Below are 18,808 nucleotides of genomic sequence, written 5' to 3'. Positions count from 1 at the left end.
TGCACATACCGTTCTGCATTAAGTTTAAAAGTGAGTCTGTCCATATTTTTATCCGGGTGCATTTATTTGCTTTGTTTACTTGGGGGTACAACATTATTGCCTTACACTTGGTAGCAAAGACAACTACCTATTCTTTTTACTTTGCTCTAGGCTACGCTCGCAGCTATTAAATATTGTCTGTTTTGTCACGAAATTTATCGATGGCTATGTTTGACCCTACTACATTGGCTGCGTTCCCAAACATATCAGTTGCATTGTTCGTTGAAACAATTTTGTAAAGTCTGTTTGTATCTCCATAAATGCCGAATCTCACACCACTGCCTTTGTGGTACCGTATTACTTTTTATTTATCACACACTTTTTTGTTTGCTACATCAAAACAATCAAGAGCCAGAGAAAAATGAGACTCAAGATATGAGATAAATTTTGTAAATGTTTTTTTTACACTGAAGTTATTTACACTGCAAACACAAAGAAAAAAATATACAAAGACATATACATTTTCCATCAAACTTGCAAAGAGAAAAAATGCAAGCAGACTATGTGACAACGGTTTAACACCCGTATAAGCAAACACATACATTTTGTACTAACTTTATGGTTCCAGATTTTTAAAGCTTTGTGTCAATACAGCGTTTGTGCAACACCAGCGTTTGTGCAACACCAATAAAAATAGTGAGAGTTAAACCAATTCATAAGTATTGTTCGCTTTGTGGTCCTTAAGCTATACACATAATAAAAAATGGACTCGTAATTCAGTAATCTGCACATAAACAAAGGGTAGAAAAAACTAGAGGCATTTGCACTAAATTTGTTTCATAATCCCAATTTACACAGGTGTTTATTAGCGAGAAGTGTAAAACTTCTAATGCTAAACTAATCATTTTCTTGATGTTCAATCTGGAGAAACGACAGTTTTTGATTTCTTTTCGCGGTTGCAAGACAAGAAAATGTCGCTGAAATGTACAAATATAGTTTGTATTACCAAATCACAGCATATGATGTTTGCATTCAACTTTACCTTCTCATTGCCTTGGCGTCTTTTAACGTTTGTGGCAAAGCTTTGTCTTTGGTTTTTGGCAAATATAGAAATGTCAATGCGGAGACAAAAATAGCCACAGCCATTCCGATTGAGGGAGCTATAGACCCACCAATTTCATCTGGAGAAAAATTGAAAAAATAAGAAATTATTTTAAAAACGTAATCATTTAGATGTTTCAATTTAAATGATCTTTTTCAAATTGCTATTGCGTTACCTGCGTAAATGATGAACGGGGCTAAGATTCCTCCCAACCGCGAGATAGCGCTGGAGAGGGCTAAGATCGTATGTCTTACATTAGTAGGGAAAAGCTCTCCAGTGTAGACATAAACAATTGAAAAGCAAATCGAAACGCAGAACTTGCTAATCATTGAAAACACAACACCTGCCGTTCCATTTACTAAAAGTAAAAGCAAGAAATACTGTGTTATTGCCAGGCAAATTTCATAAACTATACTTTTGCTCTGCTGGCATTTAAAACAATAGTCAAGTAAGGGTATAAAGAGTAAAATGCGTTTATAAACAGTGTAAATGCGCATTGAGCACTGCACTAAAATAAACATGCTTCGCTGAATCTGTGTCCTAATAAAAACAGCCAACAATTATATTAAACATGCAAAAATCTACTAGTATTTGCAGAAATCACAATTACTGTCCTTCTGTATGTCTTACGTACTTAAAGCAACAAACGGCGTAGTTGCTAGTAAAAAGGTGGTCAAAGTCATCAAAGCAATGTAACTGTTTCGTCGTCCGACTGTTTGCGCACAAATAACAAAACCCAAGCTCGAGGCCAGCTCCACCAGTCCAGCAAAAAACATGTTCCACAACCAGTCGCCGCTTAGACGATCATTATTCAAAGCGATTGCGTAATACGTCATATTTACCACCAGCCTGTACAATATAATTGTGCAAAAATATTTAAAGTCCGAAATAATTTAATAGCTTTCAAGAAAAACAAAACAATGAAACAACGAATTTAACAAACATATATTCGGAGCAAAAACCTATTGTTTACGTGTAACATCACATATTCATTATAAAACTAAAAAGAATATTACCTCCCGTAAGTTGTCTCGCGATTACTGAGGTATATAGGCCAGAGTAATATGCGCAAGCCTTTCATGCCCGAAACAAGGCTGTTTGAGTTAAACTCAAGCCCGAACGCGACCTGAACCCGACCCTAACCAAACCCTCTGCGACTTACAACTTTGGTTTTGGCAAAAGACGAAGCCAAAGTACAATGTAACCTACCAGGCAAAGAAAACGATTAGCAGTCTTCCCAACAGCGATGAAATTCTCGCCAAACTTGACATTATAGACCAAACGCTAAGAGTTTCTTTTTTAATCAAGGCAGGTTCAAACTTTTTAAGCTCTTCCAGATTGGCGTCAATGTTCTCTCTATTATATTTGCGAATTCTTTTTAATAACTTTGTTGCTTCTTCGTTTCTTCCAGTCGCCAGCAACCATATGGGTGTTTCGTCAAGCAACCTGAGTCATTAAAATTAATGCCAATTAATGTTCCTGTTATCCACACACCTTTTACAATCTTATACCACACAAAAAATTTAACATCAGTTACAATTCTCTTCATGTGCAATCCAGTGCCCCGAAAGCGGCCAAACTAACATGACCAATTGAAAACAAAAGTCGTACCAGATGCAAGGCATGGTCAGAACTCCAGCTAAAGTAATAAATCTGAGCCACCATCGCCAGTCATGAATGAAATAGGCAGTGGCCGGCAGCACCATGTAACCAATACTAAATCCCGCAGCAAGACAAAAATAAGTAAATCCCCGTTTTGATGCTGACACGAATTCCGAACCTGGTAAAGTAAAGATGTTGATATAACGCAGCGTTAAACGTTAATATACACGCAAGTGCTTCCCTTACAGAAATTCTGTTACCCGCTTTGATAAGTCCGCAATGTTGTTCATCATTTTCGCATATCTTGTCAAATTTTGTGAATTAAGTAATAAGCATTGAGTAAAGTAAAAATCATTACATATGCCACATAAAGAGTAGAGAGTCGGGTGTGTGGTTCAAACTTTTTACAATTTTGCCTTAGACTCTCTTCGTCCAACTAATGGAACTAAATGGAATTTTCATCCAACTGATAGGGGTGCACAAACCAAGGTTGTTAGAGTCACAAAATTAGTTCATAGTTAGCGGGTTGTTAAAAAATCCACGTGATGGTAAATTGTTGGGTTCGGGAAGGGCCTCGTAAAGATAGTGAAATGTGGATTGGTTTGACTGTTTTAAGTTTTAATATTGTGAAATAAGATACACAAATCCACCAACCGATTAAAGTTGAAGCTTGCGCTGTCACTGCACATGGTAAACCACACGAAAATATGGCAAAACCGTATAAAGGCACATTCCAGGCAAAACTTGAAAGAAAGGTAGCGGTGAATTGCCACACGCTCGCCAGAAATAGAATTTTTCGTCGCCCAAATCTGCCAAGGAAAATAGTGGCAACAATAGCAAATGTGCATTTTTTAAATCGTAAGTCAATAAACAAAACCTAACTCTTAGTCGTTTGTACTTACTTGTCAGACAGCGTACCACCGCACTGGCCTCCCAACATCATTCCGACCATAAAAATCGCCACCAGAAAGGGTTTCACCCAAGCTTTTTGACAAACCAAATCATACTGTAAAAAACACAATCGGGTTTTCCTATTTCATTACGAAAAAAAAACGATGCACTTGTAACTACTTACTAACTATTTCAATAAACAAAATATTATCGATTCGGATTATTCTAAAAAATAACACGAAATCAATTCGTACAAATAGAAATCAAAAGGACAACTTTGTAAACAGTTATTTCAAAGCATTTAGGGACGACATGCGCAAAAAACGTACCTCTGTAACTACTGATGTATGAGTGCTGTAGAATACACATCCTTCAGCAGTTTGGTTATGACCTAGATACGTGGAAGTGCGAGAAGACATCATAAAATCAATAAGCATAATTACTAATCGATGTATTACGCAAAATGATAGGTAATTTGAAAGAAACGTGAAAAGCATAGTGATCAAAGCATAGTTTGCCGAATTTAGTCGGCCAAATCGGCGATGTCGAAAAATGTGTCGATATATTTTCTGGTTTTGACCAAGCCAAAACGGATTTTTTTATGATAGTTGAATAAATTAGATTTAAATGAATGATAACCTGCTTTACCTTTTATATCCTGGTACGTAGTGGTTGTGTGACAGCGGTCAATGTCAGTGTCATTACCACTTATGGAAGCCAATACTTCACTGGCACCTGTAACCTCGTGACTGCTTGTCTCATTATTCAACTGAAAAACAAACAATTGAAAACTTAGTTGACTGGTCCAGTGAACAGTTAAAACTTTTTAGTTTCATCTTATCTCTCACATGCAACTGATACTAAAAGATAATAAATCTGTCAATGCTTTCTGACTTAAAGACTAATCTTTGTTTGCCGATATATAATAAACTTACCTCAAAAGCATATGCACCATAATTGCAGTGGTACGATGGTTGATGGTGGGTTATCAAAAATTGAAACGTCACAAAGGCACTTGGCAACGCACCCACAAACAGAATAATACATAATCTTTTCTGATAGCGCCCGAATTTCTCAAGTGTGGTCTGAATTTCTGACATTGCAGTTAAACTATTTTGACTAACTAGCTTGTGTAAGCACAGGCCGCTATCAAACTAGTTTATTCACTGAAGCCGAGGTCTCTACTCTCTACTGTACAAACATTAACCTAAGGTACACAAAAAGAAGTAATTGATGCGAGACTCCAAAGCAGAAAAAATGGTGCCAAATCTTGCCTCACTCACGGTTATCTGAAAAGCAAGCACCAGTATTGTAGCCTGCTGCTGAAACCTTTGTCGCTTATTTGGAGAGGTTTAATGTGTTGAACTAAATGGCAACTGCCAAACTGCTCACTTCTTTGTCTATATTTCGTTTTATATTGTGGCGAAAACAACAAATGTTAAGCTACATGCTCACACATTTTATCACAGTTCGCTTGGTGGTTTGTTTTTATTCTTTTTTCCTGCAGTTGTGTCCGCAGTTTTATTTAACTGTTTTAATGGCATCATATACAGAAAGTTATGTACAGAATCTGGGTACACGTTGAAACAATTTTGTAAAGTCTGTTTGTATCTCCATAAATGCCGAATCTCACACCACTGCCTTCGTGGTACCGTATTACTTCAAGACTGTTTGCCATTTATGTCGACAAATAGATTCACTTTATATTCATGTTAGTTAAGTGTGCCGTGTATGCAGAAAACTACTATTGCACTAGAACTGCAATAGGTTTAAATTTTACATACTTTACCAAAATCTTCCGTTTGATATTAGGATCCGAAAGAATGAACGATTGTAGATTTGGGTGGTCCTAAACCAGGGGTGGCCAACCCGCGGCTCGCGAGCCGCATGCGGCTCTTCACCTGGTTTTATGCGGCTCTTAAGTTGTTGTCGAAGTTAGGGGCCTTTATGTATATTTGGGTTAGTATGTGCCGATCTCGTACAAAAATCGTTAAATTTGAAGCAAAGCTTTAACAATTTTGCTTTTGAACAAACTTATTATCGGTATGGCTACAAACCTTGCCTTAAAACTGCAAATTTATGTGGCAAATGGCTTGATTATGATGGCATATATTTAATTGTAAACAATGAATGGTTGCTCATTGTTGCTTACAATGCGAATGAGACACGAAGCAACAGCAATATTTCCAAGAAATGTGTTCCAAAGTAAATAATGCTTCAATCCGTTGTTTTTCGGGTAATGACGAACGTTATATTTTATCGGCAGTTTGTCTTGGGTTTGAATTGAGCGATTGTTGGTGGTGAATGCATTAATGACGTCGCAATGAATTTAGTTTCGCCACTTTGCACTTGGGGCACATGCGCGTTAGGTGTTTGGGGCGCGTGCGCGTTAGATGACAATACCGCAAGTTTGTTCAGCAGGGAAAATATTTTACATAATTTTTTTTTGTCAAGTTAGCCTTCAAATTGGCAGTATAAAAAGATTTTAGCAATTCACCAGAAATGAATCTCACCGCACGTTATTTATAGAATGAGAAAAAATGGTTTTAATACATATGTTTTTATTTGATCGATTCGTTGAAATGAGAGTTTTGTGTGAGAGACAGTGTTTGCACTGACCATTTATTTTTGAAAATGACTGGCCCGTGGTTTGCACAAGTCAAATTGTGTCATTATTATGTTGGTGTGCGACATTTAGAACAGATCTGGCAAAGCACAGGTCTCTTACTTCGTTTCCATGGCCACTTTATGTCCGTCTTTTATGGCCGAGTGACTATATTTGGAAGTGACGCAAATGATGTAAGGAAGGGACGAGCCATTTAACAAATGTGCGTATGTGTATAATGTGGCTCTTTGTGGTAACACAATAAAAAATATGGCTCTTAGGCATTGACCGGTTGGCCACCCCTGTCCTAAACTAACAATACAGGAATTTGTATGTGGCTAAAATATTGCTTTGTTAACAATTTATTGCGCCCTTTTTTGTTTGCTACATAAAAACAATCACGAGCCAGAGAAAACTCAAGATATGAGATAAATTTTGTAAATGGGTTTTTTACACTGTAATTTATTTACATTGCAAACACAAAGATGAAAATATACAAAGACATGTTGCGAATAAAATTACAACTTTCTTTATTGCACTGTTTTGCCACTTGTTTAGTTTGTTGTTTTGTCACTATATGTTTTCCTTTTCTCGTAATATGATTTATTGGTTTATTGCACAGTTTTGTTATTGCTTTGGTCTGTTGGTTCGTCGACATACGTTCATACGCGATTCATTTCCATATGTTGCGAACATTATTATCTTTGTTTATTCGTTTTCTGTCCCGGCACTACGTTTGGTTGTTGCACTGTCACTATATGTTATCCGTCTTTTCTGTTTGTGTTTCACCATTGGTGTTGTTTTACGTAGGTTTCTCAACCTACCTTGCGTATATTTGTTTCTCACAGCAGACTTTCATTTTGTTTTATTTCCTATTCGTTTCGAATGCAACCCACCGTGTTGCCTTGGCATTCCTGCGCGTGTCCCTAATTACGAACATCCTCGGGACTTTGCTTAATTTGCCTCAAGAATAACTGCTGTTTTCTCCTCGTGGCTGGCTCCCTAACGTGAGGGCTGTGAAAATGTGATAAGGCAGACTTGGTTGGTCGGCCTTGGTAGAACGTGCTTCTTGGCTTGTGAGATCTTTTATCTATTTGTCCGTTTTTGCATCGTGTTTTTAAGTGCTACGTTGGCCCGATTGTGTTGTCGAGAACCGTGCTTATTTTACTCCGCTTTTATAATAAGAACAAAGGATATATTGCATATTTTGTTACTGTTTTGCAAGAGAATTAGAGTAGCGCGCGGTCTAGTTATTGGTTTTACCGGCTAGCCGTTAGAGCAGCGTCCTGAACCTTAGGCGCAGAATAGTAGCGCTACAAATTGGCGAGCACGCCAGGACGCTGCAGCCGCGCACGACCGCGCGCTTCACTGCCGACCAAGTAAGTTGATTTTATTTTCATGGCTTTGAACGTGTGTATGAACCCGCCCCGATTTATGATCGGTGATGATTTTAATAGTTTTATTGAAGTTTTTAATTCGTATTGTGCAAGCGTGAAAGCGACAGAAGAAGTCAAAAAACATTTACTGCTTACGCACGTCGACAAAGATTTTTTGTGGGACTTAACTGATGGCGCTAACGTATATAAGTACTCTTTTGACGAATTGGTATCCAAAGCAAAAGAACATGATTTTAACCACGGCCAAGTGCTGCGCCACGATCTTTTGGATAGGGTACAACAACCAAACGAATCCCCACGGGCCTTCGTATATGCACTGCAATCACTGGCCGATAGAGGGTACCCTAAGGCAGAAGACGCCAACGTTAAGAACGAAGTGCTATTTCTGGCGCTTGTCAAGGGGCTATCTGATCGAAGTTTGGCTTCTGACGTTGTGCGCAACGTAAAGTCCAGAGAGTTTGTCGCTGCAGCAAAGGTCGCCATAGGCGCCGGGCCCCCAAATCCCTCCTTGCGTTTTCCAGTTTCAGGGTTGGAAAAGCGACCGGAGACCCAAGAAGTTCGAGATGCCATTCAGCGGATTGACGCCAACCTCCAACAGTGTATGTCGTCCTTCAGACGCGATTTAGACGCCATGCGCTCGGAAATTGTTCAGTTTCGGGCAGACATATGTACAAAACCGGATAGGTACAACCGCACTGCACCAACAAGGAACGGTAAGCCTAGTATACGTGAATGTTTTGCATGTGGTTCACGAGAGCACCTGGTTCGAAGTTGTACAATGGGTAGACCAAACAGACAAACAAGCAAAGATTTAATTCCGGTTGTTCGTAGCGCAACAAGGCCATCTGCAACGTCACCCCGGGTGGTGAAGAAAAGAGAGGAAACTTGTCCAAAGCAGCAGCATGTCGCCGAAACGTGCAGCGTCCGTGAAAAACTCTACCGGTATGTAAATATTAAGATCTGCGAACGTCGGGTATGTGCCCTGGTGGATACGGGGGCGTCTGTAACTGTTATTCACAAGCGCGTATGGGACTCGCTGTCCAAAGGCGAAGCTTGTCTATCGCCTGTTCCCAATACCGTTAGGTTTTCTAATGCCGACGGGGGCGAGCTACTTATAAACGGGCAATGTAACCTGACGATCGAAGTCGGCAACATCACTGACGAGTTTTTGGTGTACTTGACCTCTAACATTCAAGAGGATTGTATACTTGGTTTAGATTTCCTGCAGCGTAACCACTTTAACCTATGTTACGGAAACCGAACACTTTGGAGCAAGAGTTGCACGTTACCTCTACTGAGTTCGCGATTCAACCTGAAAGGAGCTGACGTGTGCTTGATTCAGCAAACAACTCTTCCTGCACACACTGAGGTATGTGTTTGGGGTAAATTAGACCTCGATGTGGATGAACAACACCTTCCTATAAACATGACTGTTATGATCGGAAAGCTTTCCGCCTTTCAAGCAAAATACGGCGCGTTGGGTGCTACATATCTAACTAATAAAAATCATTTAACAGACGACCCTATTCGTTTGTCGAGCGGGTGTCGAGTAGCAAGGTGTTGCCCAGTGACGGGGACGGGGGACGACACTGTCTTAGGAAATGATACGTGCGAAATAACCGGCCAAACTGCCCCGAAACCATGTGCTTGTAATGGAGGCCGATGTATGCGTTCTTATTCTGTAAGTCGTGTTTCCAGGTCCGAAACCCAACAGGCCACATACGCGAACTCGGAACGCCAGGTGCTCGAAGATATAGAAGTTGGGGACCACATAACCGAACAACAACGCAATCGAGTCTTCGATCTAGTGCGTGCGAAGCTATAAGCTTTTACGACCGAAGGAGGGAGCCTGGGCCGTACAGACCTGGTCCGGCATACCATTGACACGGGCGATCATCCACCAGTAAGACAGTCACCTAGGAGGATGGGGCCTCATGATAAAAGCAAAGTAAAAGAAATAGTAAGAGGTATGCAAAACGACGGACTTATAAGACCTTCGCAGTCGCCATGGTCAAGTTCAATTGTACTTGTGCGTAAGAAAAACGGCGAAAGTAGGTTTTGCATAGACTATCGACAAGTAAACCACCTAACTAAGAAAAACAGCTATCTCATTCCTAGGGTAGACGATAGCCTGGACGAGATGTCCAACTGCAAATATTTCTCAACCCTCGACTTAAAATCTGGTTATTGGCAGATACCCATGGAGAATAAATCTAAAGAGAAAACTGCGTTTGCGAGTCATCTTGGTTTGTACGAATTTAATGTCATGCCCATGGGTTTATCAAATTCTGCGGCTAGCTTTCAGCGCCTTATGCGCATCGTTTTAGCTGGCGTCGAGTGGAAAGGAGCTTTGGCCTACTTGGACGATGTTATTGTGTACTCTCGTACGTTTGATGAACACCTGACGCGGCTTGAAACGGTGCTAGATCGTCTTATAAAATCTGGCCTAACTTTAAAACCTTCAAAATGCTCGCTACTACGAAAAAAGGTTAGTTTTCTGGGGCACATCGTGTCGGAAGAGGGAATAGCGTGTGACGCAAGTAAGGTCGAATCAGTTCGCTCGTGGCCCACCCCAAAGAACGTACGTAACATACGACAGTTTGTAGGGTTAACGTCATACTATCGACGATTTATTAAACGTTATTCTCAGATTGCAGCACCACTTCACAGGTTAACGGAAAAGGGGGTAAAGTTCCAATGGACTGATAAAGAACAGGACGCCTTTGTGGAGTTAAAGAACCGACTGACGACTGCTCCTATCCTGCAGCACCCGGATTTTAATAGAAGTTTCGTCCTCGACACAGACGCATCAGATACGGCGGTAGGGTGCGTTCTTGCTCAAATTGTTGATGATAAAGAGTGTGTAATTGCCTATGGAAGCAGGACGCTATCTAAAGCTGAACGCAACTATTCCACGACACGCAAGGAACTACTGGCGATAGTTTATGCGTTTAAACTGTATCGTTGCTACCTTTTAGGACGTAGATTCTTGCTTCGAACAGATCATTCATCCCTCCGTTGGCTATGGAAATCCCGTGAGCTTTACGGACAGTGTGCCAGATGGATAGAGAAACTGGCTGAGTACGACTTCGAACTTGTACATCGCCCAGGGAAACGGCATGCCAACGCTGATGCCTTAAGTCGTGTGAAGTGTGATGACGAGGACGACCCCATGCCTTTTTCAATAAACACCGACTATAACAAAGCCACTGGATATGCAGGTACTGCTAATGTTATCGATTTTCGGGAAACAGTGGGTTGGCCAGTACAAAAAATAGCGGGAGCCCAACGGGCAGATCCTGAAATTGCTCCAGTGTTCGAGTGGCTAGACGCAGGAAAGCGCCCGCCTTATCGCGGGATTAAACGATTGTCCTCTATGACACGGCACCTTTGGGGTCAGTTTGGTAAACTTGATGTTAATGAGGGGGTCGTATATTATCGAAGTGATAACCCTCACCAACCAGGAGTTGACATTAGCCGTTTACTCACTCCCCAATCTATGCGCCATGATGTGGTTACCGCCTTACACAACTGCCCCCATGGGGGAGGACATTTGGGGATTGCAAAAACTGAGTCTAAAGTTATGGAAAGGCACTATTGGCCGGGGTGGCGCACTGACGTGGAAACATTTGTTAGGAGTTGCTTGGTGTGTGAGCAAAGCAAGAAGTTTGTTGTAAAACCGAGAGCACCTTTAGTGCCATCAGATGAAATGGGCCCCATGCAGCGTGTAGAAATAGATGTCCTCGGTCCTTTGCCACAATCTATGGACGGTAACGTGTTTATTCTCGTGGCTTGTGATGTGTTTACTAAATACGTGCGCGCGTGGCCTCTTAGGAGCCAGAAAGCACCTGAAGTGGCCAGTTTGTTGTTTCATAGGTGGTTCACAGTCCATGGCGTACCCAACGTCCTTCATTCCGACCGAGGCACAAATTTCGAGTCTCAACTGATCGCAGAACTATCGCAGTTAATGGGTTGCCGTAAGACCCGAACAACCTCTTACCACCCTGAGGGTAATGGGGGGTGCGAACGAAATAATCGAACTATTGTATCTATGATCCGCAGCTGTGTCCAAAACGATCCTCGAACCTGGGACGAAGTATTGTCAGCGGTGGTGGCGGCATACAATGCAAGCGCGCACGAAAGTACATCGATATCACCACATTATCTACTCAATGGGCATTCTCTTCGGTTGCCAGCCGACCTGATGGGTGCACCAACACAATCGCAGAGGCCTGAAGCATACGTAGAAGGACTACGGTCAAGATTGCAATTGGCACAGGGAGTGGTGCAGGAAATTTTAACGCGGCTGCGGAAAAGGATGGCAGACCATTATGATCGCCGATGCAAGGGTGAACCGCATCAGGTTGGTGACGTGGTGTGGCTGACTAATCCCGCCGTACCAGTGGGGACTTGTCGCAAGTTCCATATGCCATTTAAAGGGCCCTTCCGCGTTACCGACATCAAGCCTCCGGTGAACTATGTTATCGAAGACGACGCTGGTCGACCGTACATTTCAATCGATTGAAGTCCAGCAGTGCGAAATGGGAAGACGTCGGCGGACGAGACCGGCCTCAAGAGGAATCACCAGGAGAACAAAGCATTAACCCACCTCTCGTCACGTGCTTCGTAACACTGCCGGTTGCGGAAGAAGCACAAGGTGACGTTACGATAGAGTGTGGTGACGATTCGACTGATGACGGCCCGATTGCAAGTCGTCTTAGGGCACGCACGCAACGAACACATTGTAACGGCGAAACATAGTTTTGTTGCCCGGGAGTGCAACAACGCGGGAAGGGGGGTGTGTTGCGAATAAAATTACAACTTTCTTTATTGCACTGTTTTGCCACTTGTTTAGTTTGTTGTTTTGTCACTATATGTTTTCCTTTTTTCGTAATATGATTTATTGGTTTATTGCACAGTTTTGTTATTGCTTTGGTCTGTTGGTTCGTCGACATACGTTCATACGCGATTCATTTCCATATGTTGCGAACATTATTATCTTTGTTTATTCGTTTTCTGTCCCGGCACTACGTTTGGTTGTTGCACTGTCACTATATGTTATCCGTCTTTTCTGTTTGTGTTTCACCATTGGTGTTGTTTTACGTAGGTTTCTCAACCTACCTTGCGTATATTTGTTTCTCACAGCAGACTTTCATTTTGTTTTATTTCCTATTCGTTTCGAATGCAACCCACCGTGTTGCCTTGGCATTCCGGCGCGTGTCCCTAATTACGAACATCCTCGGGACTTTGCTTAATTTGCCTCAAGAATAACTGCTGTTTTCTCCTCGTGGCTGGCTCCCTAACGTGAGGGCTGTGAAAATGTGATAAGGCAGACTTGGTTGGTCGGCCTTGGTAGAACGTGCTTCTTGGCTTGTGAGATCTTTTATCTATTTGTCCGTTTTTACATCGTGTTTTTAAGTGCTACGTTGGCCCGATTGTGTTGTCGAGAACCGTGCTTATTTTACTCCGCTTTTATAATCAGAACAAAGGATATATTGCATATTTTGTTACTGTTTTGCAAAAGAATTAAGAGTAGCGCGCGGTCTAGTTATTGGTTTTACCGGCTAGCCGTTAGAGCAGCGTCCTGAACCTTAGGCGCAGAATTAGTAGCGCTACAGACATATAATACATTTTCAATCAAACTTACAAAGAGAAAAAATGCCAGCAAACTATGTGACAACGGTTTAACACGGCAAACATATAAATTTTGCAGTAACTTTGGTTCCAGATTTTTAAAGTTTGGTGCCAATGTACAGCGTTTGTGCAACACCTGCTAATAAAAATAATAAATGTGTTAAACCAATTCATAAGTATTGTTCGCTTTGTGGTCCTTAAGCTATACACATAATAAAAAATGGACTCGGAATTCAGTAATCTGCACATAAACAAAGGGTAGAAAAAACTAGAGGCATTTGCACTAAATTTGTTTCATAATCCCAATTTACACAGGTGTTTATCAGCGAGAAGTGTAAAACTTTTAATGCTAAACTAATCATTTTCCTGATGTTCAATCTGGAGAAACGACAGTTTTTGATTTCTTTTCGCGGTTGCAAGACAAGAAAATGTCGCTGAAATTTACAAATATAGTTTAGTATTCCTAATATGCTGATTGCATTCAACCTCACCTTCTCATTGCCTTGGCGTCTTTTAACGTTTGTGGCAAAGCTTTGTCTTTGGTTTTTGGCAAATATAGAAATGTCAATGCGGAGACAAAAATAGCCACAGACATTCCGATTGAGGGTGCTATAGACCCACCAATTTCATCTGGAGAAAAATTGAAAAAAAATATTTTAAAAATTTAATCATTTAGATCAGGGGTGGGCAACTTGCGGCCCGCGGGCCGCATGCGGCCCTTCATTAAAGCTTGTGCGGCCTGCAGAGACGCTTGGATTTCAAAAGTACTGGCAAACGAGTCCAATTATTACATATTTTTGAGCTGATTAATGCGCCTGATGCTATTTTTCTGCGATCTGGCAAAATGTGGCTAGAATCAAATACGAATTATACTTGTAGTTAAGCATATTTGGTAAGAAACAAAGCAAAATCACTTTGTGTGATGAACATGTGCGGCCCTCGATCCAATTTTGACATTTATAATTGGCCCTACAGTAACAAAGGTTGCCCACCCCTGATTTAAATGGTTCAATTGAAATGATCTTTTTCAAATTGCTATTGCGTTACCTGCGTAAATGATGAAAGGGGCTAAGATTCCTCCCAACCGCGAGATAGCGCTGGAAAGGGCTAAGATCGTATGTCTTACATTAGTAGGGAAAAGCTCTCCAGTGTAGACATAAACAATTGAAAAGCAAATCGAGACGCAGAACTTGCTAATCATTGAAAACGCAACACCTGCCGTTCCATTTACTAAAAGTAAAAGCAAGAAATACTGTGTTATTGCCAGGCAAATTTCATAAACTATACTTTTGCTCTGGCGATGTTTAAAGCAATAGTCAAGTAAGGGTATAAAAAATAAAATGCGTTTGTAAAGAGTGTAAATGCGCATTGAGCACTGCACTAAATTAAACATGCTTCGCTGAATCTGCGTCCTAATAAAAACAGCCAATAATTAAATTAAACATGCAAAAAGCTACTAGTTTATGCAGAAATCACAATTAATTCTGTATGTCTTACGTACTTGAAGCAACAAACGGCGTAGTTGCTAGTGAAAAGGTGGTCAAAGTCATCAAAGCAATGTAACTATTTCGTCGTCCGACTGTTTGCGCACAAATAACAAAACCCAAACCCGAGGCCAGCTCCACCAGTCCAGCAAAAAACATGTTCCACAACCTGTCGCCGCTTAGACGATCGTTATTCAACGCGATTGCGTAATACGTCATATTAACCACCAGCCTGTACAATATAATTATGTAAAAATATGAAAAGTCTGAAATGATTTAATAGCTTTTAAGAAAAACAAAATAATGAAACAACGAATTTAACAAATATATATTCGGGTCAAAAAACTTATATTATCCGTGTAACACTAAATATTTATTGACGATATAGCATCTTCCGTCTATATAAGTTTAGATTTCCCTGCAATGTTGTTTAATATAGTAATTAATAATTGAGACAAATTCACAAAAAGCAAAAGTAGCTAAAACAACGTTGTCTAGGGATTATTGAGGTATAGAACAGAGTGATACGCAAGACTGAAATTTGGTCAAAATGATGTCGAGTTTAAATCAATGCCCTAATCCAGCCCGTTTCATTGAAACTCAAGCCCGAACACGACTATAGGCACGACCGTTTAGACTTACAACTTTCGTGTATTTAGGCAAAAGATGAAACCAAAGTACAATGCAACCTACCAGGCAAAGAAAACGATTAGCATTCTTCCCAACAGCGATGGAATTCTTGCCAAGCTTGACATAGTAGACCAAACGCTAAGGGTTTCTTCTTTGTTTAAGGCAGGTTTAAACTTTTCAAACTCTTCCAGACTGGCGTCACTGTTCTCTCCATTGTATTTGCTAATCCTTTTTAATAACTTTGATGCTTCTTCGTTTCTTCCAGTCGCCACCAACCATATGGGTGTTTCGTCAAGCAACCTAGTTATTACAATAAGTTACCATTAATGATTTCCCTTGGCTGGGCAACAAATAATTGCAAATTAAATAGACACAAAACATTGCTCACAACGACGGTTACGAAATATGGATCAATTTGTATCTAGACAAAAAACAAAATTAGATGAAATTACAATTTTCTTAAAACATAAATAAAAAATCTAAAGTTCAAAAAACGAGGTAAATTTTGTTTGCCAAGTAATTTCTCTTTCTCTAATGCATCAACAGCGAAAGCTAACAACTTAAACAAAATTCGTACCAGATGCAAGGCATGGTCAGAACTCCAGCTAAAGTAATAAATCTGAGCCACCATCGCCAGTCATGGATGAAATAGGCAGTGACCGGCAGCACCATGTAACCAATACTAAATCCCGCGGCAAGACAAAAATAAGTAAATCCCCGTTTTGATGCTGACACAAATTCCGAACCTGATAAAGTAAAGATGTTAAGACAACGCAGCGTTATACGTAGATATACAAGCCAGTGCTCACCTACCAAAAAAAATCTTGTTACCCGTTCAATGTTTGTTTGTTGTTGATTTTTGTGAATTACGTAAATTAAAATGCGTAAAGGAAAGACAAGAAACCTAATTCATTGTATATGCCTTCCGTGTGTCGATTAATCATTTTTTACAATGTTGCCTTCGACTAAATTTTGTGGTTGTTAGAGCCACAAAATTAATCTAGCGTGTTGTTGAAGATAAAAAAAAATCCACGTGATGGTAAATTGTTGGAATTATTTTTAGGCGTTCGGGAAGGGCATCGCAAAAATGGTAAATGTGGATTGATTTGACTGATAAGTTTTAAAAAATGTGAAATAAGATGCACAAATCTACCAACCGATTAAAGTTGAAGCTTGCGCTGTCACTGCACATGGCAAACCACACAAAAATATGGCAAATCCGAATGAAGGAACATTCCAGGCAAAACTTGAAAGAAAGGTAGCGGCCAATTGCCATAAGCTGGCCAGAAAAAGAATTTTCCGTCGCCCAAATCTGCCAAGGAATTGCAACAAATAGCAATTTTTTTTAAAAATGTAAGTCAACATTCAAAACATAAATCTCAGTCGTTTATGTACTTACTTGTCAGACAGCGTACCACCGCACTGGCCTCCCAACATCATTCCGACCATAAAAATCGCCACCAGAAAAGGTTTAACCCACGCTTTTTGACAAACCAAATCATACTGTAAAAAACTTTTCCTTTTCATTACGGAAAAAACAGTGCATTTGTAATACACGGTTTTAATAAACAAATATTGAACTATGGAATTGGATAATCCTAACATCAATACCACGAAATCAATTCGAACAAAATAGAAATTAAAAGGACAATTTTGCAGTTATTTCAAAGCATTTGGGACGACATGCGCAAAAAACTTACCTCTGTAACTACTGACGTGTGAGTACTATAGAACACACATCCTTCAGCGGTTTGGTTATGAGTATGACCTAGAAATAAAGTACGTGAAGTACGGACATCATCAAATCAATAAGTACAAATACTGATCGACATCTTACGCAAAATGTTCGGTAAATTGAAGGAATAAACGTGAAAAGTATAGTGATCAAAGCACAGTTTGCCAATTTAGTCGGCCCAATCAGCGACGACGAAAAAAGTGAAGATTCGAGCCGATTTACTGGTTTTGACCAAGCCAAAACCGAATCTTTTTTTGAGATTTTCATGTCAAATGTCAATGAATTATAACCCGAATTACCTTTCACATCCTGGTGCGTGGTGGTTGTGTGACAACGGTCACTGTCAGTGTAATTTCCACTTTTTGAAGCCACTACTTCACTGGCACCTGTAACCTCCTGACTGCTTGTCTCATTATTCGACTGAAAAACACAATTGAAAACTAAGTTGATTGGTCCAGTGAACAGTCAAAACCAGAGTTATAAACGGGGGTGAAGCAAGAGCCCGAACCCTGCCTGAACTCGGAAGTACAAGCCCGAAACGAGGCCCGAAACCCGGCCCGAATCCGAATCGTTTTTGAGAAGCCCGTTTAGACCTAACAGTTTGATTGACAGGCCTATATACTGAAGCCCCAGGAAAGACCAATACAAAAAAGACCAAGACCCGAATTAGGCTCGTTTTTAATGTACTTAAACCCGAACCCGGCCCAAGTTACAACTCTGCTTAAAACTTTTTAGTTTAATCTTATCTCTCACATGCAAGTTGTAACTGATACTAAAAGGATAATAAATCTGTCAAGGGAATTAAAACTTTTTAACTTACAGACTTATCTTTCTTTGTCGATATGTAATAAACTTACCTCAAAAGCAAATGCACCATAGTTACAGTAGTACGATGGTTGATGATGGGTTATCAAAAATTGAAACGTCACAAAGGCGCTTGGCAACGCACCAACGAAAAGAATAATACATAATCTTTTCTGGTAGCGACCAAATTTCTCGAGTTTAGTCTGAATTTCAGACATTGCAGTTAAACTATTTTGACTAACTGGCTTGTGGAAGCAGGTCGCTATCGAACTAGTTTTTCACTGACGCCGAGGTCTTTTCACTGACGCCGAGGTGTACAAATATTAACCTAAGGTACACAAACAGAAGTAATTGATGCGAAGCCCCGAAGCAGAATGGTGCCAAATCTTGCTTCACTCACGGTTATCTGAAAAGCAAGCATAGTATTGTCGCCTGCTGCTGAAATTTTTGTCGCTTATTTGGGATGGTTGAATGTGTTGAACTAAATGGCAACTGGCAAAATGCTCGCTTCATTATCTATAAGTTAGTTCGTTTTATATTATGACGAAAACCATTGCCAAGCTACATACACACACATTTTATCACAGTTCGCTTGGTGGTTTGTTTTTGTTCCTTTTCCCCCTGCAGTTGTGTTAGTTATGTGTGTAGCGTACGCAGTAAATTACCATTGAACAAGAACTGCAGTAGGTATTTAGATTTTAGAAAAAAACACCATGTAAAAACAAACTCTTAAATTTTAAAGGTACTAACTCTATGGCTCCAGGGCTTTAAAGCTTTGTGCCAATACAGCTTTAATTTGTACAACACCAGATAATCAAAATATTTAAAAGGTGTGCAACTTTTAACCAATTTATAACTAATGTAGCCTACTGTTTGCTTTATGGTCCTTAAAGCTATACACATATTAAAAAATGGATTTGTAATACAGTAATCTGCACAGAAACA

General features: G+C 40.2%; 2 protein-coding genes across 3 annotated transcripts; both read right to left on the bottom strand.

The window, feature by feature from the left end:
* Positions 1 to 321: 321 nt before the first annotated feature.
* LOC145212056 (organic cation transporter protein-like) lies at positions 322 to 6,447 on the bottom strand. The gene is made up of 11 exons (XM_080080089.1): positions 4,510 to 6,447; positions 4,223 to 4,343; positions 3,904 to 3,965; positions 3,586 to 3,689; positions 3,338 to 3,492; positions 2,693 to 2,861; positions 2,291 to 2,527; positions 1,716 to 1,930; positions 1,257 to 1,439; positions 1,022 to 1,160; positions 322 to 956 (listed from the first exon to the last, which is right to left on the bottom strand). Exons 1-11 carry the CDS (start codon positions 4,672 to 4,674, stop codon positions 896 to 898), a joined length of 1,611 nt encoding a protein of 536 aa, XP_079936215.1. The 5' UTR covers positions 4,675 to 6,447; the 3' UTR covers positions 322 to 895.
* A 6,919-nt stretch (positions 6,448 to 13,366) lies between these two features.
* On the bottom strand, positions 13,367 to 18,129 carry LOC145212055 (organic cation transporter protein-like). Of its 2 annotated transcripts, XM_080080087.1 has the most exons (11): positions 17,917 to 18,129; positions 17,359 to 17,479; positions 17,025 to 17,092; positions 16,724 to 16,827; positions 16,482 to 16,636; positions 15,902 to 16,070; positions 15,388 to 15,624; positions 14,712 to 14,926; positions 14,258 to 14,440; positions 13,702 to 13,840; positions 13,367 to 13,644 (listed from the first exon to the last, which is right to left on the bottom strand). In XM_080080087.1, exons 1-11 carry the CDS (start codon positions 18,079 to 18,081, stop codon positions 13,584 to 13,586), a joined length of 1,617 nt encoding a protein of 538 aa, XP_079936213.1. In that variant the 5' UTR covers positions 18,082 to 18,129; the 3' UTR covers positions 13,367 to 13,583. The 2 variants fall into 2 exon arrangements, with proteins under 2 accessions (XP_079936213.1, XP_079936214.1); XM_080080088.1 differs by lacking the exon at positions 14,258 to 14,440.
* Between the last annotated feature and the right edge of the window lie 679 nt (positions 18,130 to 18,808).

The sequence above is a fragment of the Phallusia mammillata genome, chromosome 2 (genome assembly GCF_965637545.1).
Source record: "Phallusia mammillata chromosome 2, kaPhaMamm4.hap1.1, whole genome shotgun sequence".
NCBI lineage: Eukaryota > Metazoa > Chordata > Ascidiacea > Phlebobranchia > Ascidiidae > Phallusia > Phallusia mammillata.
The sequence above is the reverse complement of the archived record's forward strand: the minus strand, read 5'-3'. Positions and strand labels throughout refer to the sequence as shown.

Excerpts from the sequence above, each read along its gene's own strand:
- LOC145212056 (XM_080080089.1), bottom strand. The coding sequence starts at position 4,674 with ATGTCAGAAATTCAGACCACACTTGAGAAATTCGGGCGCTATCAGAAA. Across the intron at positions 4,344-4,509 it reads ATGGTGCATATGCTTTTGAG|TTGAATAATGAGACAAGCAG; the intron begins GTAAGTTTATTA and ends TTTGTTTTTCAG. Across the intron at positions 1,161-1,256 it reads CCCGTTCATCATTTACGCAG|ATGAAATTGGTGGGTCTATA; the intron begins GTAACGCAATAG and ends ATTTTTCTCCAG.
- LOC145212055 (XM_080080087.1), bottom strand. The coding sequence starts at position 18,081 with ATGTCTGAAATTCAGACTAAACTCGAGAAATTTGGTCGCTACCAGAAA. Across the intron at positions 16,828-17,024 it reads ACACGTCAGTAGTTACAGAG|TATGATTTGGTTTGTCAAAA; the intron begins GTAAGTTTTTTG and ends AGTTTTTTACAG. Across the intron at positions 14,441-14,711 it reads TACGCCGTTTGTTGCTTCAA|TAAATGGAACGGCAGGTGTT; the intron begins GTACGTAAGACA and ends TTTTACTTTTAG.